The 26,507-nt window shown below is 38.4% G+C and overlaps 1 protein-coding gene across 2 annotated transcripts in view; it reads left to right on the plus strand.

Moving 5' to 3' along the window:
* Positions 1-26,507, plus strand: part of LOC148846300 (uncharacterized) — a 73,750-nt gene that overhangs the window by 31,353 nt on the left and 15,890 nt on the right. For both annotated transcript variants that reach the window (XM_088956051.1, XM_088956052.1), the window contains exons 9-13: positions 1,450-1,567; positions 1,641-1,907; positions 8,474-8,575; positions 9,036-9,393; positions 9,467-9,580. In XM_088956051.1, the coding sequence (XP_088812177.1) occupies positions 1,450-1,567; positions 1,641-1,907; positions 8,474-8,575; positions 9,036-9,393; positions 9,467-9,580 (959 nt within the window). The remainder of the gene's footprint in view (positions 1-1,449; positions 1,568-1,640; positions 1,908-8,473; positions 8,576-9,035; positions 9,394-9,466; positions 9,581-26,507) is intronic.

Below are 26,507 nucleotides of genomic sequence, written 5' to 3' on the forward strand. Positions count from 1 at the left end.
CTAATCCACAACTACAGGAAGTTTCACCATTAAGTAGACACTATTGCCCTACGAATCACACACAAACCAGAATAAACCCTAGCATAAACCCTAGCATACTGCAATCCAAAAACCCATCATGCGCACTGTACTACACCTCTCATGTATTCCATAACAGAAAAAAATATGCATAAAAAAACTTTACCTCATTGCCTGAAGGCCAACCACACGAAGGGCTGAGATACCACTGCACCACACGTACCAGCCCTAACTAAGGCTTAGAAACCACAGCAACCAATCACCAACGACACAATCGGAGGCATAGGAACCTCCTAGGGAAGAGGGCGATCACTCCTTTTCAGCCCTTTTCCCACTCTCCAACTCACAGTTGAGAAACCCAAGAGAAACCCTAATTCGAATGCGCAGAAGACAGAATTCTAGCAAGTCTGATTTGGTGAACCTTGCTCTGATACCATGTTGAAGTTTGACCTGCCCTAGAATTCTGTCTTGTTCGTTGATTGTAAAGTAGAGTAAACAGCAAGAAGTAGGAGAGGAAAGAAGAAGAGAGAAAAGAGAGAAAGGCTGGTTTGAATTAGAGAAAAAGTTCTCCCTAGATTCGGCCAGACCTGTTATTATATTATTAACTTATTGGAAAAGACTTGAGTGCCCTTCTTTAAGTAAGAGGCACTCGAACTAACATAACCATACACATCAACATTCTCAACAAGTACAAAGACTGAAATACCCCTTCACTAACACCACTAACAATATCCAATATCTCAAGTCCTTTCAGAAATCCTGTAAATGGGTGTTTCTTTTTAATCAAGGAATTGTTAGCCATGCATATGTCGGAGATGCTCCAGGTTACTTGATTGAGGGGCTGAAAGAAACAAAGCACTTGGCAACTTCAATTGGACTTTTGCTTTTATTGGGCTGTGATATTTAAGCACTTGAATAAGGTGCTTGAAACTGCATCTGAAGATGCATTATATAGAATTATAGATATGTTCTTTAATCCTTGGTTTGAAGTGAAAGATTCTGCCAGTATGGCAGTACCTACTGGAGAACTTTGCTCTAGGTATTTAAAGGGTCAATAAGCATGTTTCCTTAAAGAAACAGCTCATTTTATGGGACTAAAAATCTAAGATTCTCTAAGAGTATGTGATCTTTGTCTGAAGGAAGGTAAATTGCGCCACTGACTGAATTGGCAGTGTATTGACAAAAATTCTTGTTTCTAGGACTGACTTCTCATTTTTCCAATCAAACGGTACATAAAGAAAATTTTAACTGAACGTTGAACTAATTCATGAAGATTTGTTAGCTTAAATTGGAAACTTTTGTTTATAAATCAGTGGGTCAACAATAATTGATTGCATGGAATTTGTTTTTTGAGCAGCAGTATTATTAGATATCTGAGTCAAAGAATAGAGTTGTATATCGAATTTAATTGTTTTTGCTATTTTTCTATAGATTTAGTTCTGTCACGGAGCGCTTTTTCATGGAACTCAATGCTCGCCGTATTGACAGCAATATTGCCAGAAGTGAAACACTAAGTATAATTAATGGGATGCGCTACCTTAAGCTGGGGGTAGGTATGTGGACCATGAGTTTTCTAGTAATTGTCCACAAAGCTGAGGAAATAACCATTAGTTAAATGCCAGGTTAAGACAGAAGGTGGACTGAATGCGTCAGCTTCCTTCGTGGCAAAAGCAAACCCCCTGAATCGTGCTCCACATAAAAGGAAAAGTGAATTACATCATGCACTGTGCAATATGCTCTCAAGCATTCTAGCACCACTTGCAGATGGTGGAAAAAGCCAGTGGCCCCCATCAGGGGTGGACCCTGCACTTACTCTATGGTACGAAGCTGTTGCTCGTATAAGGGTGCAACTTTTGCATTGGATGGAGAAACAGAGCAAACATATCGCTGTAAGTAAATCTTAGATGATTAATCTCATTTTCTGATTTTGAAAATCTCAATGATTCTGTATCTGAGTATTTATGAGAAGCAGCCTCTGCTGTTTTAGTGATTTCTTTACCAAATGAAATTTCTTGGTTTAAATTTCCAGATCATTTTTATTTTAGTTCCCTGTTAGCTTTAGACTTTGGTACTTGGTTGGAGAAAGAATATCAGTTAAATACCACTCTTGGGATAAGAAACATGTTACATGCTCTCTCTTTCTTTTTGATCAGCAACACAGAAATGATTTCTTTAATAAAAAGAAAGCATGGTTACAACAAGAAATTGTGAGAAAAAGAAAAAATACAGCTTTAAAAAAGACCCAACCTAAGAATTACAATTGAGCCCAATGCAGATGTGTTCTTTGTACCCCTTGCTTAGCTAGACCATCTGCCAAGCTGTTGGTAGTTCTGCTCACCCATTTAACTTGGATTGTCATGTCCTTTGAGAACAATTTAAATTACCTGAATTCATTCCTCAGATGCCATGTCACCCCTCCCCCTTCAGCCAATTCACAACAGTTCTCGGGTGACCCTCAATGATCTGTTTATCAATACCCAACTCTTTAGCCTTCTCAACTCTATATACTGCAGCCAATAGTTCTTATCTTGGCACACCACCTTGTTCGGAAGGTCCCGTTGTGATCGTGGCACATCACCATGTTACATGATCTCTCCTCTGTTCACCTGTATGGACTGTGTTTTGGATGATTATTTGGTTTTCACATTTCAGACTTTCTTTTTTCTTTTTTGATAACATAAGTTTCAGACTTACATTCTCAAGTTATTCCATTATTAGTTAGTCAAGACTTAAAAGGTTTCTATCTCCATCTTTAAAAAGGAGCTTGTCTTTAGGTTCCTTTCCTCCCAATCCTCCCTTTGTTGTTGAATTGGGACTTTGGCTTTCGTAGAGGGTCGAGGGAAGAGGAATTTGCTTGTGTTGCTGAGCTTTTACTTCTACTTGATTTTGTTTATTTCGATCCACTTAAACCTGACAGAAGAATTTGGACCTTGACTCCAAGTGGCTCTTTTACTTGTGCCCCATTCTTCAGGTTCCTCTGCTCTAACCCCTCCCCTTTGGTGTTTCTAGTTAAAGAAATTTGGTCTAGGCTCGTTCTCCCTAAATTAGCTCTTTTGTTTTTTTGTTGGGAGGTTTACCATGGTAAGATTAATACGTTGGATAATTTGCAAAAGAAGAAATCTTTGGTTTTTGTCCCCAAATTGTTGTACTCTTTGTAAAGTGTGGAGTGAGGATTGTTAGCTTCTGCTGATGTCTAGGGGTGCTCACAGTTTGGTTAATCAAACTGTGGGCCTTTTTTTGTAACCGAACCAGTACTACTGGTTTTTGGAAAACTGGTAACCGAAACCGAATCGAAGCCAATCAGATAACCGGTTGACCAATTCGATTAACCGTCAATTCGGTTCATTGGTTTTTCGGTTTTTTAATTTTTCTAATATATATTATAAAAATATATAATAAAAAATTATAAATATATATAACATATTATATTTTAAATAACAAATAATAAATCATATATTATAAATATATATATTTATAGATAATGTATATTTATTAATTTATAATATATAAAAATATATAAAGTATATAAAATATATATAATATGCATAAATATATATAAAATCTATACTACTTTAGAAAGCACAAATGGCCTCAAAACCATTTCTGGAATTTTCTAAGGACAAAATTTACCCCTTTATATTTAAATTTATTGATAAAAAATGATGGCAAATAGGGAAATCGGTTCTTGATATTAAATGAGTTGAAAAGAGGTAATTTAAAGATATTCAATGCATTCAATTCTCATTCATTAAATCCAACATTTAATTTATTAATTTGCATTCATGTTCATTGAATCATATATTTAAGTCATTTTTGTTTCTTCTCATCATTAAGTTCTATTAATTAAATCCGTACTTAATACATTAATAATTCTAATAACATAAAAGATTATATTTTTAAAATCTACTTAGCAAAAATAGTGTTTTCATCTAGGTGGTAGTAAGAAATTAAATCATTTTGGGTCAAATGGGTTAATCCATGTTGCCACGATTAAATAATAAAATTAAAAAATAGATAAAATGAAAAAAATAGAAATTAAAAAAAATGGGAACATTTTAAACACATATTAAACAATAATAAGTATGATAGATAAGAAATATTTTTATTAATGATGTAAATGGAATTTAAAACCAGTTGGAAATAAAAATATTTTCCTATTCTCTCTCTTTAAATCCTATATTTAAGATATATTTTTCTCATCATCAAATTCTTGTAATTAAATGCACAATATTAATTTTAATAGTATAAAAATAAATATTTTGAAAAGTAATTTGAAAACAAAACCATTTTCTTCCCTCCCGGTGGCAGGTAAGCAATCCAACCATTTGGGGTCAAATGGATTAATAAATAATACCATAATTAAATAATAAAAATTAAAATAAATAACTATGAATGTAAGAAGTATTTTTATTAATGATGAAAATGGAAAGCCAAATTCAAAATCTACCTAGAAATGAAATGATGTCATAGCCAAATAATAAAATTTTTAATAATAAAAAATACAAAGTCATAAAAATAAAATAAAGATAGAGAAAATTTTGGGCACGTCTAATGTTATATATTTATAAAAAATAAAATATTGGGTACATCTCTAATATTGTGCATTCATTATATTGAACAAAATTAACTTTTATAAATACGAAGTAATTTTATTAATGATGGAAATGTAATGTCAACCTAGAAAGCAAACAATTTTTATTTTTAGATGGTGGGTTAGTGGTTTGAGTCAAATGATACCATAGACAAACAAAAAATAAGTGTGATAAGTAAAAAATATTTTATATAATGTAAATGAAATATATAATTTAAAGGGAAAATTATAGTCAAAGTCGGTTGTACATTTAAAATTAGGTTGCAAGTTGGTCTATAAACCAACAAAACTCTGACAATCGACTCTACATTTCAAGTTATAAAAACCCCTGCCATGCCATTATGTGGCTGTTGTCAACATGGGACCCAGTCCATGTTGGACACAACAAAAAACCTATACTGAAAATAGGTTTTCAGTTTCTCTCCCACTCCCTCTGTCTCTCGATCTCCATCCCTTCTCTCTCACTCTCATAGTCATCTCTTGATCTCCCGCTCCCTTTGTCTCTCCCACTCTCAACTTCGGTCTATAGTCAAATCAAAACCTCTCTCTCTCTCTCTCTCTATTGTTCTCCCTCAATCTTTCTCATTCTTATCCCTCATTCTCCCTCTCGGTCAATATCTCCTCCCTCAATCTCTATTGTTCTCCAATTGGTGAGGTGTAAATTTCATAGCCAAGAGCTTCTAGTGAATTTTTATCAAATTGGTGTAATGATTTTTGAACCATACCAAGTTGGTCTCATGTTCTTTTATACAATCTGATTAATACCATATAAGTGTGTAAGAAAAAAAAAACGAGAGAGGAGCGGGAGAGAAACTGAGGGAGAACAATAGAAATTAAGGGAGAATGAGCAATCGATCAAGAAAGAGAATGAGAGAAATTGAGGGAGAACGATAAGTAGAGAGAGAATGAAAGTAATTGATATAGAGAATGCAAATGCAAAAACCATAAACCATTTTTATTTATTTTCAAATTACATAGTTGTTGAGCAGATAAAGTTGAGAGGGAGAGAGACTAAATTTATTTTCCAATCACCCAACATTAAAGGGCAATTTCAGTGTAAGCTTTTTGTTGTGTCCAACATGGATTAAGAGTCCCATGTTGGCAACAACCACATGAGCCTCCGATGACATGGCGAAGGTTTTTATAATGTGAAATGTAGAACTGGGTCAAAGTTTTGTTATCTGGATGGTGGGTCAGTGATCCAACTTTTTAAAGAAGTCCATGATGTCATAATTGAATAATAAATATTTAAGTTTATTTTTATTCATATTGTTACTTTTGTTAATTTTCAATTTCTATCATAATTATGATATATCTAAAATTCAAGTAATTAATGTGAAGAAAAATTTCTTACGTGCAACGCATGTGCTTAATTACTAGTATATAGAAATATATATATACTGGTCGGTTCAGTTAACCACCGGTTTTTTATATTGGTTAAACGAAGCTGAGCCGGTACCTGTAGTTTTTTAAAACATCGAACCGACCGGTTTGGTTAACCGATTTTTTGGTTTGGTTTTGGTCGGTTTTTCGGTTTTTTTTGCTTACCCTTGCTAATATCTTGCTCTTTTGCTGTGGCTATTTGGAATTGGATTTTCTTGTTGTTTGGGTGTAGGTGGAACTTGCCATCCAATGTAAATATGCTTTTTGGTCCGTCTACTTTTGGATGGCCCTCCAGGGGAAATTAATGTGTAAGTGTATTAGAGCAGCTCTGTTATGGACTATTTGGGAGTAAAGAAATGCCAGAATTTTTCAAGAAAAGGAAAGGAGTCTCTTTGAAGTAAAGGGGTGTATTTTGACAAGGGCAACCCTTTGGTCGAAAACCTCAGTTCTATTTGAGAATTATTCCCTTGATGATTTCAAGAGAAATTGGGCAGTGGTGGCTTCCACTTCTTTTAAAAAGAGTAGAATACAAGCTAGTTGGCTGCCCCCTCTAGAGGGTGTTGTGAAAGTGAAACTAAACTTCAATGGGAGTAGTCAAGGCAATCCAGGACCCTCGGGCATAGGAGGGATTTTGAGAGAGGACAGTAGCATTCTTTTCTTATTCTTTGGACTGGTGGGAGTTGGAGACTCTACAAGGGCTGAGATACTAGCAGCTGTACAAGGAATACAGTTTGCTAACCAACTTGGAGTGGATAATTTGTTAATTGAGAGAGACTCTAAGGTGGTTGTGGGTTGGTTGTCGAATCCGGATATTGTTAATTGGGGCTATAGGAGTCTCCTGAAAAGAATTAAATAGCTTACATGAAACATGTCAGTTACTTTTCAGTGGGTTAGAAGGTCAGCAAATGCTTTGGCTGATTCTATTGCTAAACAAGGGGTTTCAAGGGTTTCTTTGTATTGGGCTACTTTTTAAACTGATTTCTGTTTAGTGTGGGTTTTTGCTTTCATCCTTAAAGAGGAGGTCACATCTCATGCCTCTTCTTAGGTTGTTTGTATGCTCACTTACTTTTTATTAATGATAATTTCATTCGTCTATAAAATAAAAAAACTTAAAAGGTTTTTATATGCACATTTAGGTCCATATGCTGGAAGTGCTTTTACTTTCAGCATTGTCTTAAACCTTTCGTAATCTTCCTGAACAATTTTGCCTTCTGCTAATATGTTTTATTTTCTACTTTTTTTTTTGAAAACTGATAAAGTATATATTGCATTAATCAGAAAAAAGCAGCACTCATGTACAACAACAACGGAATGTACATTGGGGAATATACAAAAAGATCACAAAGCAGCCGCTAATTACAAAATAAATATCTGTTATTTGTGTTGTCTTCCCATAAGGGCGCCTTGTTGCCTAGGCATTGCTTTGACCACTTATGTTTGAGCCATTGCGCATGAAGCTGGATCTGAACACTTTTTATCTTTATAAATCCTCTCAGCCTTTTTCTTTTCAAGTGCACCAACAGATGGCAAATGCAGCTAAGTTCCTTAGGAGTTACACTTGCTGCTATTACTGTGAGCTGTCTGTGTATCAATAAGTGAGCAAAGGTTGCTTGGAATAACCACTGATGTCCAAAAAGTTTGACTATTTACTGCCATATTTTGGAGCTAGGGACTTGTTTGGAATTCTATATGCATGAAGTGTTGGTCTGTGCCTCTTGGCTGATGGCTATGGGTTTTTATTAATAAGAAAAAGGTGCATAAAAAGGAATTCAATAGAATCCTTCAAAAAATATTGTCTTGACCCTGAGCACATCTTGAAATGGACTGGTTGAACAGGCCTTTGTAGTTAGCCAACATTTATTTAATGCTTTGGTGATGTTTGATGGTCATTTTTTAGATTATAACATTCTTGGTTGTGACTAGGACATCAAATCATCTCTCTCTTCTACCCCACCAAGAAAGAGTTGCTAGGTCTGATTCTTAACTTTTTATTTGGTGATATGCTATGATCGTTCTTCTATGGTTTCCATGTTTTTCTCCTTTTTCTTATTCATATTCTCTTTATTATTTTGATCTTTATCATGCATATGCTGCTTTGTTAACCTTCATGATATTGTTACTAATGCAACTCATTAATTTACTTCGCTATTTTCTAAACATAGTGTCTACTTTGGTCATCCATATATTTTAGGAAGCTTTGGTATATCATGTGCTACTCTCCTGTGATACTGTTGGTTCTTTTATATCTAATCAATTCTAGCTTGTGCAAATTAAAAGCAAATTTGCAAATTATGGGACACATTGCTTCTACATGGAAATTCTGTAGGCATGTGCATGCCACAGGGATAGTTGATAATTACATTCTTTTACTATTATGATCTAAAGGCACTTCATTTTTTGGAGTTCCTTTTACTTGGCTCTTTCCTGTTTAGTTTTGTTTTGCAATTGTGATTTTTGTCTTAGCAATGATTTTTTTCCTAGGTTGGCTACCCTTTGGTGACTCTTCTTCTCTGTCTTGGCGATCCTCAAACTTTCAACAGTAACTTTGGTCCTCACATGGAGCATCTGTACAAGCATCTTAGAGTAAGCTTCTTATACTGGATGTATGAACCTGAGGGCAAAACAGGTGGTAGATATGGTCTTTCAGAGTGTTTTCTTTATGGATAATGAAAGACAATTGAAAGCAAAGATGAAATATATACAAGAGGTGCACAAATGCTGGAATTTTACATACCTCTCCCTCCAATAAAAGGAAAAAAAAATCCCTGAAAAACTCCTGTATGACAAGCTTCAGATGTTGCCTCCACAAATCCAAAACCAGTAGCTAATATATATCAGTCCTCAAAGAAAACAACTGCAGCATCACACAATTTGGGAAAAAGAGAGCACCCTCCAACAACAACCCACAAAATTGGTTTCTTTCACTCTTCCATGCTTTCATGTGCCTTTTTCATGTCAGTTTGTCAAGGGGTGGATCTGTTTCTTAATCTTTTTGTCCTGTATGCAATGTGCAAAACTAATGCAACCCACTTCTTTTATGCAGGACAAGAACCAACGCTTCATGGCCTTGGATTGCCTTCATCGAGTTGTGAGATTTTATTTAAGCGTTTATGCAGATTATCAACCCAGAAATCGTGTGTGGGACTACCTAGATAGTGTCACCTCCCAACTACTGACATTTCTAAGGAAAGGAATGCTAACTCAGGATGTCCAACATGATAAACTTGTAGAGTTCTGTGTGACTATAGCAGAAAGTAACCTAGATTTTGCCATGAATCATATGATACTGGAATTGTTAAAGCCAGATAGCTTGAGTGAAGCAAAGGTTATTGGCTTACGTGCTTTGCTTGTGATCGTCATGTCTCCTTCTGGCCAGCGTACTGGCTTAGAGGTTTTCCGAGGTAATGGATCACTTATTTTGACTTTAATTCATGTCTGACATTCTTGTTTTGCTTAACCTTTATTCACTTACAGATCATCATATTGGGCATTACATTCCAAAAGTGAAATCTGCAATTGAGTCAATCTTAAGGTCTTGCCACAGAACGTATAGTCAGGCTCTTCTTACTTCTTCAAAGACAACTATAGGTAATGCTTTCTTTTTTCATTTTATGTTGTCCAGTTGCTCAACCAAGAAAGGGCAATGACGTGATTTTTTAATATCTTCTATGTGCATGAAGTAACAATAAGTCTTTTTTTAAGTAATAGAATGATTAGTTTTTGAATTGATCGTGTGATTATGGTTACTTCAGCATATAGATTTTTCATTTCCTTGTATGCTAATCTTGTATTTCATTTTTCTCTTTCTATCTAACTGGAGCTGTTGGTAGTAGTAAGAAATTCAACTGGAGCATATAGATTTTTGAATTTCATTCTCTTCTAACTAGAGCCGTTGGTCTTCCATCATGTGAGCATACCATCTTAGTCTACTCTCTCTCATTATTTTATCACCGATTGGAGCTACTCCTAGGTTTCTATTGGATGACTTCATTTGTGACCCTATCCTTTATAGTTTTTCCACTCATCCATCTTAGCATTTACATTTTTTCCACTCATTGTCTGGACATGTTTTTTCTTGATTGTCCAACAATTTGCTCCATACAACATAGCTGGCCTTACAATTGTTTTATGGAATTTTCCTTTTATTCTAAGTGGTATTCGTCTATCACACAAAAGTCCAGATTCACCCCTCCATTTTGCCCAACATTCTCTATTTCTTTATGTTGAGCAAGAGCAAGTGAAGAGAGGAGAGGAGAAGAGAGAAGAGAGGTGTGTCGAGTGACTGAAAGCCCTCCAGAACTTAGGGGGCAAAAGAATGATTTTATTATTCATACTAGTATAGTCGAACAATATAAACAGAGGAGAAATTACAACAGTACCCCTATGGTACTAAACCTGAATACATACACAGTTGTCAACACTCCCCCTCAAGTTGGAGCATAGATATCAATCATGCCCAACTTGTCACAAAGATCATGATGTCTGGAAAGGTTTAAACCCTTTGTAAAGATGTCTGCAAGCTAGTTCTTAGAAGTGACATAGGGGGTACACACTTCGCCTGTGATAACTCTCTCTGATAAAATGCTTGTCAACTTCGATGTGCTTTGTTCTATCATGTAGCACCGGATTGCAGCAATGCTTATAGTTGCTTTGTTATCACAAAATAGAGTTATAGGTTTGGTCACTGGGAAACCCAACTCCCCCAACAAATTCTTTATCCACATGCCTTCAGCAACCCCATGGGCCATAGCACGATATTCAGCTTCAGCACTGGATCTAGCCACCACATTTTGCGTTTTACTCCTCCATGTAACAAGGTTCCCTCCTATAAAGGTGCAGTAGCCACTGGTAGACTTTCTGTCACTTTGGGATCCAGCTCAATCTGCATCTGTATAAACTTCAACTTTCAAATGTCCGTGCTTTTGAAATAACAAACCGGTACATGGATACTTCTTTAGATATCGGAGGATTCTCTCTGCTGCTTCAAGATGAGAAGACCTAGGAGCATGCATGAACTGACTGAGGACACCAACAGCATATGCAATGTCTAGGCGAGTCATAGAAAGGTATAACAATCTCCCTACAAGCCTCTGAAACTGTTTCACATCCTTGAGCGATTCACCACAGTTGTCACTTAATTTATGGTTGGGGTCAAGGAGAGTCAACTGGCTTCACCCCCATCTTTCCAGTGTCCTGAAGTAAATCTAGGACATATTTCCTTTGGGAAATGAAGATGCCCTTCTTTGATCGGGCAACTTCAATTCCAAGGAAATATCTGGCAGGTCCTAGATCCTTCACTTCAAACTGAGTGGCAAGAAAAAGTTTCAATTTCTGAATTTCATCATCCCAATCACCAGTAACAATTATGCCATCCACATACACAATTAGAGCAGCAATTTTACCTTCTCCTTTTTTCACAAACAATGTGTGATCTGATTGACATTGCCTGTATCCTTTTTGCTGAACTGCCACATGGAATCTATTGAACCAAGCTCTTGGTGATTGTTTCAGCCTGTATAAGGACTTCTTCAACTTGCACACTTTTTGTTCATTACCTTGGGCTAGAAAACCAGGAGGTTGAATCATGTACACTTCCTCTTCAAGGTCACCATTCAAGAATGCATTCTTGATGTCCAGCTGGTGTAAAACCCAATCCAGATTAGCCGCAAGAGAGAAAAGGACTCTAATGGAATTCATCTTGGCAACGGGGGCAAAAGTTTCTACATAATCAACTCCATACACTTAGTAAATCCCTTTGCCACTAAGCGAGCTTTATACCTTTCCACTGTTCCATCAGCCTTATGCTTGACTGTGAACACCCATTTACATCCAACTGGAACCTTTCCCTTAGGAAGATCAACAAGTTCCCATGTGCCATTTTTGTGAAGGGCATTAATTTCTTCCCTCATGGCATTTGTTCATTCACGAACTGAAAGAGCTTCTGCCATATTCTTAGGCATAGGGACACTATCAATAGAGGTAAAGAAGGCACGAAATGAGGATGAAATGTTCTTATAGGAGACAAAGTTGGAAATGGGATGCTTAGTGGTGCACAATCTAACACCCTTCCTGTGAGCAATAGGACGGTCAAGATCATTAGCAGTAAATGAATCATTTTCAATAGATTCAAGGACATCATTGGGAGCTAAAATACCTGAGTGAGTATGATCCTCCCCGAGGAGTCTGGTGGCACTGGAGGTACAGCTTCTAGATTCTCTACAGCTCTCGAATTTGATTGGCCTTTGCGACGACGAGAAAAAACACGAAAAGGTGGAGGGTCAGGGAGAGAGGGAAGCTGAACCAGTTTCTCCTCATGCCTACACTCCCCCTGAGGAGAAACAGGATAGAAAGGCTCATCTTCAAAGAAAGAAACATCCACGGAGACAGAGAATTTACGAGAAACAGGATCAAAACAACGGTATCCCTTTTGAGCGAAGGAGTAACCAAGAAATAGGCAAGGGATAGCACGAGAATCCAATTTCCCATGGTGGGAGACAGATTTTGGACAAAACACCGGCAACCAAAGACACGAGGAGGAATAGAAAGAAGGGGAGCCTTAGGAAAGAGAAGTTGATGTGGGGCTTTGTACTCTAACCGACGAGAGGGCATATGGTTTATAAGGTAAGTGGAACAAAGAACTGCTTCAAACCAAAATTGTTTGGGAACATTCATATGAAGTAGTAAACCTCGAGCCACTTCAAGGAGATGTTGGTTCTTCCGTTCGGCCACACCATTTTGTTGTGGTGTGCGGGCACAAGAGCTACAGTGAAGGGAACCATGCGTAGCAAAAAAATTCTGTGAGGTCACTATGAAAAAATTCTTTTGCATTGTCTGATTGGAAAATTTGGATTTCAGTTTGAATTTGAGTGAAGACCATCCGCTGGAAATCTTGAATGATTTTTGATACTTCTTCCCTGGTTCGCATCGGGTATACCCAAGTATATCTAGAATAATCATCAATGAGGGTAATGAAATACTTGTTGCCACTCTCAAATGGTAAAATAACAGGGCCCCACACATCAGAATGAATAATGTGAAACGGAGATTCAGATTTACTCTTTCTTCGAAGAAAATGAGTTCTACAATGCTTGCTCAACTGACACGTTTGACAAGAGAAATCAGAAACAGACATTGACTTAAACAGTTCTGGGAATACAACTTTCAAAGACTCAAAAGACAAATGGCCAAGACGACAATGCCATAAATAGACTTTTTTCTTACAGGACTGACTCATAGACTGGCTCATAGACTCTATAACATGAAGACCAACCTTATTGTCCAGCTTGTAAAGTTCATCAGCCATACGACCCCTACCAATCGTCCTCCCCGAGGCCAGATCCTGAATCACACAATGAGAAGGGAAAAAAGTCATTGAGCAATTCAAGGAACTAGTAACACTACTAACAGAGAACAAATTAATGGGAAAATTTGGAACATGAAGAACATCAGAAAGGGTAAGGCCAAGAGGAAGAGAGAGAGTTCCTTGACCAGCTATGGAAGAGTAATCCATCGGCTAGTCTCACCTTGTCTCTTCTAGAAAGAGGGTGATAGGTTTGAAAGTAAGAGGACGTACCAGTCATATGTTTTGATGCTCCAGAATCAATGATCCATGGAGAGTCAGGGGTGTGAGAAGCAACATGGAAAGTAGTGGCAGGGTTACCTGATGTAGATGCAAATGAGGTTGAGGGAGGAGCATCCATCTGACGAATTGCTCTACCATAGAGCTCTAAATGGTCACGGATGGAATTCATAATGTCCTCCCTCGAGTCAGGTCCAGTGAGATGTGTCTGAGTCACAGTAGAAATGGGGGTCTGATTCTCCCGAGTAGCCATGTTGGCCATGTGATGTTTCTTTGTACTTTGCTGTCCGTACTTCTTATTCACCTCTGAACCTTGCTTCTTAGTCAGATCTTGAGCTCATTTTGGTTTCCCATGAAAATCCCAACAGGTATCTTTGGTGTGTCGGGGTTTCTGGCAATGAGTGCACCACAATTTTTCCTTATCTATTGTTTTTTTCTGGAGATCTCCTTTCTGGGAAGAAGATCCCACACCAGTAGATACACCCCCTTTTGCAACTAACACAACAGCATCCCCACCAGGGTTGTTCATCAAGTTTCTCCTGCTTTCTTCAGACTGTACAAGAGCATAGACTTCCTGAACAGAAGGGAGATCCTTAGAGCTGAGAATCTGAACCCTGATAGATTCATACATAGGATTCAGACCATGTAAGAATGCAAACACCCTTTGCTGGGAGACAAGCTGTTTGTACTTCTTAGCATCCTCATCACACTTCCAATCCACACTCTGGTAGTGATCCAACTCCTTTCAGGCACCAGATGTTAAGTCAGAGTAATAGACCGATAAACACCTCTCTACCTGTCTACAAGTAGAAGATGCTGCCTGCAGTTGATAAATTTTGGCATAGTGTCATAATTTTGAATATGTAGACTTTGCTTGTTCCCAGATTTCATTCGCAGTTTCAGCCCACATGAAATTCTTCCTGATTTGAGGTTGCATGGAAACCAAGAGCCAGGACATAACAATACTGTTCTCCTGATTCCATCTATCGTATTCAGCACTCTCGGAGGATGGTTCTTTTATCCTCCCATTAGTATAGCCTATCTTCCCCCTTGCAGTGATGTATAATTTGATCCCTCTTGACCACTCCAGGTAGTTTAAACCATCAAGAGGGACAACAGCCATAGGAAAGGATAGGTCACCCCCACCCATTCCATTCAGCATTGAGGAAACTCCAGATGTGGCTGAATCTTCACTGCCCATGTTATCTGAAAAAAAAAGTTGAAACAGCAACCAAAAAAGTACAGTCGTACAAAACTATTTCAGAGATAGGTCCTTCTGACCACTGGTTTCACTGAGAACAAAAGAAAGAGCACTGCTGTTGCAGTACAAGAACAGGTCCTTTTGACCTACAGTTTCACTGAGAACAAATAACAAACTGAACACTGCTGTTGCAGTACAAGAACAGGTCCTTTTGACCTACAGTTTCACTGAGAACAAACAACAAACTGAACACTGCTATTGCAGTACTGAAACAGGTCCTTCTGACCTACGGTTTCACTGAAACAAGTCTACACACTGCTGTTGCAGTACAAGAACATGCCTGAATGACCTACTTAGTAGGGCTGATAGCTAACCAGTCAAGGAGATCAATAGGGTAGCCGAACAGTCAATTAATAAGATTAATATTGAGCAGACAATTAGTCGGCTAAAACAGACCATCAACAGTCCACAATACCAACAAAAAAAAAATTTGAATACAGTTACTGTGTTAAGGAATACAATCACTTAACGGTAGGGCAGCCGAACAGTTCATCAGTCGAACAGACAACAGTAGGGTAGCCGAACAGTCATCAAACAGTTTAGTAAACAATAGGCATCCAAACAGACAAGGACGATGGTACCTCTTTTAGTTTCAGATGATAGTCTCCCTTATGGTAAACCAGAACTCCTTGACTGTAAACCAGAGCTCCTTCTACGAATCCTCAAACAATAGGCAGCCGAACAGAAGATGAGCAATACTTCTTTTTGTTTCAGATGATAGCCTTTCTGAAGACAGAACACCCTCTACGAACTGCAAGCAATAGTCTCTCTACAGTCGAGCATATGGATGCAACAATAGTTCGATTGGAGACAAAAAACTCTGATGCAACAGTAGTTTCTGCGTTGGAATACGAAAAAGACTCTGTAACTTCTGGGTCGAACTGATTTCACCAGATTAGGAGTTCGATTGGAGAAGTTAGCTTGACACCACCCTTCAGGCTTGGACGACTTGCTTTGATACCATGTTGAGCAAGAGCAAGTGAAAAGAGGAGAGGAAAAGAGAGAAGAGAGGTGTGTCGAGCAACTAAAAGCCCTCCAGAACTTAGGGGGCGAAAGAATGATTTTATTATTTATACTAGTACTGTCGAACAATATAAACAGAGGAGAAATTACAACAGTATCCTCATGGTACTATACTTGAATACATACACAACTGTCAACACTTTAGGTGGCATCCTCCTCAATCTCTCCTTTGTTATGAATTATTGAACCAAGGTACTTGAAGTGGTCACATTGGTTATCTCTTGGTTCCAATCCTAAGTGTCCTAATTTACACTCTTATTATTACTACGCTTACATGTCAAATACTCTATTTTAGTCCTACTTACTTCAAAACCTCTTGTTTCTAAGGCATTTGTCCTTTAGTTTTGCATTTAATGGTCACATTGGGTTATCTCTTGTTACATGTCACATGCACCATGGAACTTTTTCCTTAATATGTTTAGTCAATTCATCTATGATTTGTGTAAATAGATAAAGGCAAAGTGTTGAACCTTGGTGAAGACCCATCATAACCATAAATTCTGAAGTCTCTCTCACTAGTATTCTAATATTGGTTATTGCCCTTCATACATATCCTTGATTAGGTCTATATACCTATTTTAAACCCCTTTATTTTCCAAGACCCACCATATTATCTCTCTAGGAACTCTATCATAAGCCTTTTCTAGATCAATGAGAATAGGCACCATAAGAACTTCTTTCTTCTCTCTGAACTTTTCTATCAATCATCTCTCTCTTTAATGGTTGATCTCCTTGGCATAAAGCCAAATTGATTATCTAGTACACTTATTTCAAATCATAATTTCTGTTCAATTATTCTCTCCCAAAGTTTCATAGTGTGCTCATCAGTTTAATCTCTCGATAGTTATTACAACTTTGTATATCACCTTTGTTCTTAAATATAGGGACCATACTGCTATTTCTCCAATCATTAGAAATTTTCTTTTCTTTCACTATCTTATTTAATAGTTTTGTTTTTTTTTTTTTTCCTTGATGAATGAATAAATAGTTTTATTAAAGAGAACAAAAGAGAGTACAATCAGCCTTGGAGGAAGAATGAGGTGCTACCTCCCCTTGGAGGAGGAACGAGGGTCAGTACAAACCCAAAGTCTTAACAAAATGAGAACAGAACTGTAGATTAGCTCTATAGAAAGAAGCTCGAGAAACCCCTTGTTTGGCCAGAGAGTCTGCCAAAGCATTTGCTGATCTACTAATCCACTGGAAATTGACTGATATATTCCTTGTGATCCACTTTACTTTTTTAAGGAGACTTTCTAGCCTCCAAACAGCACTGATTGGATTCAGCAGCCAACCCGCTACCACCTTGGAATTACCTTCTACTAGTAGGTTCTGCACCACAAGTTGGTTAGCAATTTGTAGGCCTTGTACAGCTGCAAGTATTTCAGCCCTTGTTGAGTCTCCAACTCCCATTGAACGTGAGAATAAAGAGAAGGTTAACGTTCTTGTCCCTCAAAACCCCTCCAATAAATGAGGGCCCTGAGTCGCCTTGGCTGCTACCATCAAAGTTCAGCTTTACAACCCCTTCTAGAGGAGGTGTCTACCTTATTTGTGTCCTAATCTTCCTAGAGTTTACAGATGCCACCATTACCCAACCCCTCCAAATGTCATCATAGGAATAATCTACAAACAAATCAGAAGTCTTTAGCCAAAAGATGGTCCTTGTTAAATTACTCTCTTCAACTTCCTCAAGACTCCTTTCTTTTCCTTGGAATATCCTAGCATTCTATTCTTCTCAAATAGTCGATACCGTAGTTGCTCATATGCATTTCCACATCAGTTTTCCTCTCTTCGTTGGCCACTGAAAAGTTGACGGACCAAAGAGCATTTTTACTTCAGAAAGCAAGTTCCATCTGCACCTAAATAAAGAGAATGCCCAAGTCCAAATATCTACAGTGAAGGAACAAGGTAGTAGCAAATGGTAACATCATTTTGCACTTTACACATTGTGCACCAATTTGGGGATAGACACAAATAAGGTCTCTTCTTTTGTAGGCTATCCAAAGTTCCATCTGCAACCAAATAAAGAGAATGCCCAAGTCCAAATATCTACAGTGATGGAACAAGATAGTAGCAAATGGTAATAGTCCTCATTTTGCACTTTACACATTGTGCACCAATTTGGGGATAGACACAAATAAGGTCTCTTCTTTTGTAGGTTATCCAAAGTATTAATCTTACCATTCTAAATCTCCCAACAAAAGGCTGTTAGTTTGGGGGGGATAGGCTTAGACCAAATTTCTTGCACTAGGAAAACCCAAGGGGAGGGAGAAGAGCCAAGGGACTTAAAAAAGTAAGCACAAGTAAAGGAGCCATTTGACACCAAGGTCCAAACTCTTTTATTTGGATTGAGGGGTTCCAAGCAAGTAGAATCTAACAATAATAAAAGCTCAGAGACACAAGTAGATTCTTCATCATTTAGGCCTCTACAAAACCTGAGATCCTAGGTAGGAGATAGAGGGAGAGCTGGGGGATGAAGAAACCTTGAAACAGGCTCCTTAAAGAGGGAGATAGAATAAAAAGAGGGAAAAAGATCTTTTAAAGGTTGATTTACCACCCAAACATCTTCCCAGAAAAGAACACAGTTACCTAAGTAAATATTATACCTTACGAACTTAAGGAATTTAGGGAGAATGCTAGAAATTGCCTTCCAACGAGTACAGCCATGGATACTAGCCACCACTTCATGCCAAAGCCCTCTCTATTTCCACATGCCACCTCCAGAGTCGTTTGCCTAAAAGAACTTTATTTCTGTTAACTATACTCCCTAATCCTAACCCCCCTTCTTCCTTACAATGGCTAACTACCTCCCATCTGATCAAGTGTCCTTTTTCTCTTCTCTTATCTCCCATAAGAAGTCTTTCTTCAGTTTTTCTTACCTCTTAGCTACCCTAGAGATTATCCTAGAAACGGATAGAAAGCAAATAGGGAGATTGGCGAGAGTAGCTATGATTAAGGTGACTCTTCCCCCAACAATATGTAATTCTTTTTCCAAGCCATTAGCCTTTTTTGGATCTTTTCCACCACAGGGTCCTAGAAACGACTCTCCTTTGGGTTAGCACCTAGGGGAAGTCCTAAATAGGTCAAGGGGCACTCAGAAATGGAACACTCTAAGCATACAACAATAGACTCCAGCTCCCTCTGATCTAACTTTAGCCCCACCACACAGCTCTTTTCAAGGTATGAAACACTTTGATCTAAGGTATGGAACATTCTCCCATACCTTTCCATGCTTCTATTTGGAATTCCATTAGGTCTTAGCATCTTTCCTTTTTTCATCTTATTTAGTGCTTTTTTTACTTCAATAAGCATAATTCTATGAAGGCATGTATTATTTTTAACACTACTAGTGTTGTTAGCTTTTCCTCCATTAGCACCCTCTCCTCACTGTTCATTCAATAATTTTTCAAAATAGTTTTCCATTTTTGTTTGTTTTCCTTATTTATTTTTTATCAGCAAAAAAGAATTTTATTTGAAATTAGAGTTAAAAAGTGTTACAACTTTGTTTATGGGGTTAGAGTTCCCTCACTATTACATATTTCTGTCCCTCTTTACATTGCAGCCCAAAAGAGTTGTTGCCTCAGAGCCCCTTGTTTAGCAAGATAATCAGCTAGCTCATTTGCACTCCTTCTAACCCATTTAAATTCAGCCTCTACCTCCCTTGCGATCTTTTCCACTTCCCTTATCACTTGTTTGAAAGTCCATGAAGTAGTTCTATTGTTTTTAGCCCAAGAGATGATCACCTTGGAGTCCCCTTCAACCTCAACGTGCCTCATTCCTAGTTGCCTAGCTATCTTCAATCCTTGTAGCAATGCCATTAACTCAGCTTTTAGAGCGTTGCCCATGCCTATAGGTCTAGAGAACAATGCTATTATTTTTTTTTTTGATAAATGAGTGAAATTTTAATAAACCAGCAAATAAGAGAACAATGCTATTTTTCTCCTTTCAGAATTTTTGATTACTCCCCTGATACCTGACAGTCCCGGATTTCCAAAGGAGCTTCCATCAAAGTTTAGTTTAATCTTGTTACCTTCTGGAGGTATCCATTCCATTCTTACTCTCTCTTTCACTCTCGAAGATTGCGCTACTTCTATCCAGGATCTTATAATGTCTGTGATTGAGAACTCTTGAAGGATATGTAAGGATCTTATCCAATGAGCTACTTTAACCTTAATTGTGTCGATTACCTCCTCCCTTGTTCTACTCTTATCCAAAAATATTCTATTATTCCTTTCTTCCCATATTACCCAACAAATAGCTGCCTTTGTAGTTTTTCACATAACCTTCACTCTTTTCTTTGATTGCCTCAAAAAGTCTCGGTTGATAAGTCCTACCACATCTTGAGGGGGAACCCACCTACAACCAAAGAGAAAACAAAAAGAATCCCAAATGTGATGCACAAAGGAACAAGATAAAAATAGATGTGTCAAGGTCTCACCACTTTCCTTACAAAGGAAGCACATGTGAGGAGAAAGGCAAGCAAAAGGCCCTCTCTGCAGCATATCACAAGTATTAACCTTGCCAAGGAAAATTTCCTAACAAAATGCTTGAATTTTTGGGGGAATAGGTTTACTCCAAATTTCTTTAATAGGAAAGTCCCCAACCAGGTTGCTAGGTGTGGCAAGAACACTAAAGAAGGACGTACAAGAGAAGAGACCATTTGAGGAACCTTTCCAAATTCTAGAGTCTTCCAAGGATGGGTCCAAATGAACTTGTCCTAGCAGATCCAACAATTGGGCTAAAGAGGCACATTCATTTTCCCTGAGGCCCCTCCTGAATCCCAGATTCAAATTGACCCCAATTTGGGCCAAGATTACCCAAAATGCTTACTGTTTCCCCTTTGAAGTTTGACAAAGTGTATAGGTCAGGGAAGAGATCTTTGAGTGGACTATCTCCCACCCAAAGGTCTTCCCAGAAATGAACTTTATTACCCTGGCCCACATCAAACCAAATGGAATTAATGAATATTGGATAAATTTCAAAAATTGCTTTCCAAGGAGAAGATGAGGAAACATGAGGGGCAGCTTTTGCAGAAATTGCTCTCCACAACCATTTTCCTAGCAAAGCTACGTTCCTAAGTGAAATATTTCCTATTCCCAGACCCCCTTTATCCTTGGGCATTCTAACTTGATCTCAATTTATCAGGTGAGCCTTCCTCTCCTCCCCTGGGTCCCAAAAGAAACCTCTCATGTATTTTTCTAGCCTCTTTGCTACTCTACATGGTATTCTAAAGGTTGAGAGGAAGTAAATAGGGAGGTTTGCCAATGTGGCTCTAATCAATGTTATCCTTTCCTTGTTTTCCTTATCTTTTTTTTTATGAATAATAATAAATTTATTGATTCAGAAGCAACTTTAGAGTGAGTTCATACATCATCCCAACGAGAGGCACGAGTTGCAACCCCTCCTTGAGTCTTACAAGTAAACTAGGAAAGAAAAACAATAATCACAACTGAGCCCAAAATAATTCTTCCCTATTCACCCCTTGCTTAGCTAACACATCTGACAAAGTATTTGCTGATCTCCCCACCCACTGTACAGTGACCAACATATTCCTTGTCAACCAACTAAATTTCTTCATTTCATTCTTGTATCGCCACATAGCCTCTTAAGAATTTTTTAACCAACCCACCACCACTTTGGAATCCCCCTCAATTATTATGTGTTGTACCCCCAACTGGTTTGCAAATTGCACCCTTGTACAGCAGCTAAGAGTTCTACCCTGATGGAGTTCCCAATTCCCAAGGGACCTGAGTAGAGCAACAAAATCTCTCCCTTCTCATTTCTCAAAGCACCCCCCACTCCGGATAATCCTGGATTACCCATGCTGCTTCCATCAAAGTTCAACTTTATTGAGCCTTCGGGTGGAGGAGACCAGCTTGTAATTGATTTGTCCTTTAAAGATGAGCACCTTGCTACTGCTGACCAATTTCTCCAAAGGTCATTACAGGAGAATTGATGAAAGATTTCCAAGGTCTTCAGCCAATGTATTGCCCTGTTTAACACACAGTCTTTCAAATCTTGGTTGTTCCTTTCCTTGTCTTGAAAAATTCTGAGATTCCTTTCTTCCCAAAGAGTCTAAGTCAAAGCAGCACGAGCACATCTCCACATAATTCTCCCTATTTTTGTAGGCCAATAAAAGGTAGAATGGTTGAAGAGCATGTGAACTGCTGGTAGACTCCAACTACCCCCAAACAATGAAAGTAGCCAAGCCCAAAGGTCTGCAAAAAAGGGACAAGATACTAGTAGATGGTAATAATCCTCACCGTGAGCTCTACAGAGGATACTCCATTTAGGAGAAATACAGAGAAAAGGTCTTCTCTTTTGTAGGTTGTCTAAAGTGTTTACTTTCCCATGGAATACTTCCCAACAAAAAGCCATAATTTTTGGGGGGACTGGCCTGTACCAAATTTCTTTAGACGAAAAGGGTTGGTGAGAAGAAAGTTGAGAGATGGACTTGAAGAAAGAAGCACAAGAGAAGGTTCCAATGGGTCTAGGAGTCCAAACTCTCTTATCTGGCTTGGGGGGATCCAAACAAACCTGATTAAGACAACCAAGCAAAATAGAAAGAGACTCAATTTCAGCATCCCTAAGTCCTCTACGAAACCCAAAATCCCAAGTAGGATCTAAGGGTGTTCTCAAAGGTGAGACAAATTTTGAGACCACCTCTTTTTTGTACAAAGAAATAGAAAAAAGTGAAGGGAACAAGTTCTTTAACGGTGAGTCTCCTACCCAAATATCCTCCCAAAAAAGAACAGAGTTGCCAGAACAAACTTCATACCTGATAAAATTGAGGAATTGAGGAAGGGTGTTGTGAATAGCCCTCCACGGTGCTGCTAGGTTAGCTTGCATCGATACACCAACATCCCATCTGTTCTCTGACCTCCCATGAATGCTTCCCACCACCTCATGCCACAATCTCTCTCTTTCCAAAGGCCATCTCCACAACCGTTTCCCTAACAGAGCTTGATTCTTTCTAATTACCCTCCCAATTCCCAAGCCCCCCTCTTCTTTACTTCTGCACACAATTTCCCAATTAACCAAGTGATCCTTTTTTTCTTGTCCCGGCTCCCATAAGAAGTCTCTCATCAACTTCTCCAGTTTTCTGGCTTCCCTAACTGGTATCCTAAAGACAGAAAAATAATAGGTACGTAAGTTAGCCAAGGTAGCTCTTATTAGGGTAATTCTCCCTCCTAAAGAGATATAGTTCCTCTTCCATGAGGCTAATCTCTTCTCAAACTTTTCTATCACTGGGGTCCAAAATCTACTCTCCCTAGGATTTGCCCCTAAAGGAAGCCCTAAATATGACATAGGCCAAGCAGAGGTGGAACACTCAAGACACTCCGCAATAGCCTCGACCTCCCCTACCTCCAAATTTATACCCGCTATGCAGCTCTTTTCCATATTTATACACTTTCAAATCCTTTTATTATCTCTTCTAGGTTTGCTACCTTTTCATTAATATCTCCTTCACAAAAAATCATTAGGTCATTTGCAAACTGAAGGTGGGTGACGGGGACTTGGTGTCTCCCTATTCTCCAACCCCTAATGGTATCTTTGCTGTCATCCTTAGTAATGATCCTACTAATCACATCAACTACTAAGGTAAAAAGGAAGGGTGAAAGTGGATCCCCTTGCCTGACACCCCTGCAAGCTGGAAAAAAGTCTCTCACCGTACCATTTACCAGAATAGAGTAGTGACAAGTACTGATACACCCAAAGATCCAACTACACCACTTGTCCCCAAGTCCACAGTTTTGCATAGCCTCCAATAGAAACTTCCAGTCCACCAAATCATAGGCCTTTTCAAGATCCAATTTACAAATGAATCTTCTCTTACTAGACCTTTTCATTTCCTCCACACACTCATTTGCAATTAAGATCTGATCTGTTATTTGTCGCCCTTGAATGAAAGCCCCTTGGGTTTCACTAATGATGGTAGGGAGGACTGTTTTGATTCTCAATGAGAGCACTTAGCCAGAATTTTATAGATGCTTGTCACCAGACTAATAGGCCTATAATCTTTTGGGTGGTTGGCATCATTCTTCTTAGGTATCAAGGCCAAAAAGGTGGCATTAATTCCAGGGCTTATAGTGTGATTGTCTGCAAATTCCTTAAAGACTTCAGCTAGGTCCTCTTTCAACACCCCCCAACAGTCTTGATAAAAACCCATTGTAAAGCCATCTGGACCCGGAGCCTTGGATCTATCCATTATAAAGTCAGCTTTCTTAATCTCTTCTTCCTCGAAATCCCTTTCCAGCCACCTTGCCACTCCTTCATCAATTCTTGGCCAATCCACCCTTTCCATGACTGTCCTCTCTCTCAAAGGCCTTCTATAAATCGATTTGAAGTGGTCCACAAATTTTTTGGCTATGTCATCCTGGTTGGTAAACACCTCCTCTCCTATCTCTAGCTTGGTCACAAAATTCTTTCTTCGTCTCCCATTTGCCAAATCATGGAAGAATCTAGTGTTCCCATCGCCTTCTTTAATCCACTTGTGTTTAGATTTTTGTCTCCAATGGATTTCTTCCCTCAATAACACCTCTTCCAAATCCTTTTTTAATTGTCTCCTTAACACTCTGTCCTCCTCGGTCAGCCCATTGTGAGATTCCTTTACATCCAAGTTCTTTATTCGAGAGATTAGGCCCAATTTTTGCTCCTCAATTTTACCAAATTGATCTCTATTCCACTCTTTTATTTTGGCTCTCAACCTTTTTAATTTCTTGTGGAACTTGATCCCCTTCCATCTTACCCCCCTCTCCTCTTCACCCCACCACTCCTTCACTTTTTTTACAAAATCTGGATGGGTAAGCCACATATTTTCAAATCTAAAAGGTTTGGGTCCTATAGGAAAAGACTAAGTACCTATTTGGATAGGACAGTGATCGAAAGTGACCCTGAGTAACGCCCTAGCAACCAAATTTTCCAAACTATTCTCCCAGGCAAGGTTAAATAGGAACCTATCCAACTTCGAGCACAAAGGGGTTTCCTGAAGGTTGGACCAAATGTAACTGGCTTGCAGCAGAGGTATTTCCTTCAGGTTACAATCTTCAATAAAACCATTAAATTTCCTCATGCTTGTTGAGATTACCTGTTGGGGATTACTGGTTTCATCAGAGAATCTAATGACGTTAAAATCCCCGCCTAGGCACCAAGGACCATCCCATAGCCCCTTGATTGCATATAGTTCCTCCCACATCTCATTCCTCTCTCTATAAGAATTAGGGCCATAAACATTGGTTAAAACCCATACACACCCATTCTCTACATTCTTGCACTTAATGGAAACTGAGAATCTGCCTATCAATTCTTCCACTACTTCCACCACATCCTCCCTCCATAGTGTTACAATCCCCCCTGAGGCTCCCCAAGAAGGAGTCGAGCTCCAACCTAAACCTCTAGACCTCCAAAAACCCCTCACCCATCTCCCATCTAATTCCATCAATTTGGATTCTTGTAACAGCACAATATCAGGTTTTTCCCTTCGGAGTAGGTGTTTGATCACCCTTCTCTTCCTTGCACTCCCTAACCCTCTTACATTCCTGCTAATAATTTTCATCGAGACAAAGTAGCAAAAGAACCCAATAAGAGGCCATATTCTCCTTATTTTAGGCCCTTCCTCCTATCCCCTCTACCACTGAATTCTAAATCCCCCTCAATGTCTGAAATTAGCCTTTCCACTTCAGATCTTTTTTTCTTATTTGTTCCTCCCCCCCCCCCCCTCTTCCTAATACAGCAATCATCCTCTTTCTTTTCTCCATCATTTCCAGCCAATGTTTGAGGAAGAATTTTGCCCTGCTCACACTTATTTTGGCTACAGCATCTTTCTCCAAGTCCTTCCTTTTTATTTTGTTCCTCCATCATTGTACAGATCAACTCCCAAATTCTGTCCGCCTTCCCCTTACTACTTCCAACACCCTCTCTCCTCCTTCCACTATCACCCTCTTTCTTGCATCAAAACCTCCAGGATGGGAAGCTGGGATATCTGTTACAGGCAGAGCAAACAAGTCAGTAAATTGAGCTAATAATTCAAACCATATTAGGTGCACATCTATCACTACTAATTTATGTTCTATTGTTAAGCTTTCTTCTAGAATAATGTTGCAATCTTTACACATCATTCATTCTATTTTCCTAGTAAATTGAGCTAACTTTTTTCCTTTTAGGTTTTTCCACTTGAATTCTCATAGACCTATTTTCTTCCCTATTTCTCTTCCATTACCTTATGTGTACATCTATCTCCACTAATTTATGTTCTATTGTTAAGCTTTCTTCTAGAATAATGTTGCAATCTTTACACATCATTCACTCTATTTTCCTAGTAAAGGAAAAAAATCTATTTGACTTATGTTTGATTCACTTTTAAATGTTATTAAGTGTTCATCATTCTTTTGAAAAAAGGGTGTTTCAAATTGTCATATCATAAGCTATTCCAAAATCTAATATTGTACCTCCTGATTCATTCTTTTCCCCAAACCCAAATCCTAATATCATATCCTATACTTTTTCCCCACAGCCCATTTATGTCTTTTCCTTCAAAAGTATTTTCTTCATTTGGAATTTCTTGGATTAATCCTTTTAAGTTTTCCCTATATTGTTTTTTAATGGTTTCTTCTAAACCCACTTGAGGTGCATAACACACTAATTATATGAATGAT

The sequence above is a fragment of the Nelumbo lutea genome, chromosome 7 (assembly GCF_056320005.1).
Source record: "Nelumbo lutea isolate HS-2025 chromosome 7, American lotus-T2T, whole genome shotgun sequence".
In the NCBI taxonomy this organism is placed as follows: Eukaryota; Viridiplantae; Streptophyta; class Magnoliopsida; order Proteales; family Nelumbonaceae; genus Nelumbo; species Nelumbo lutea.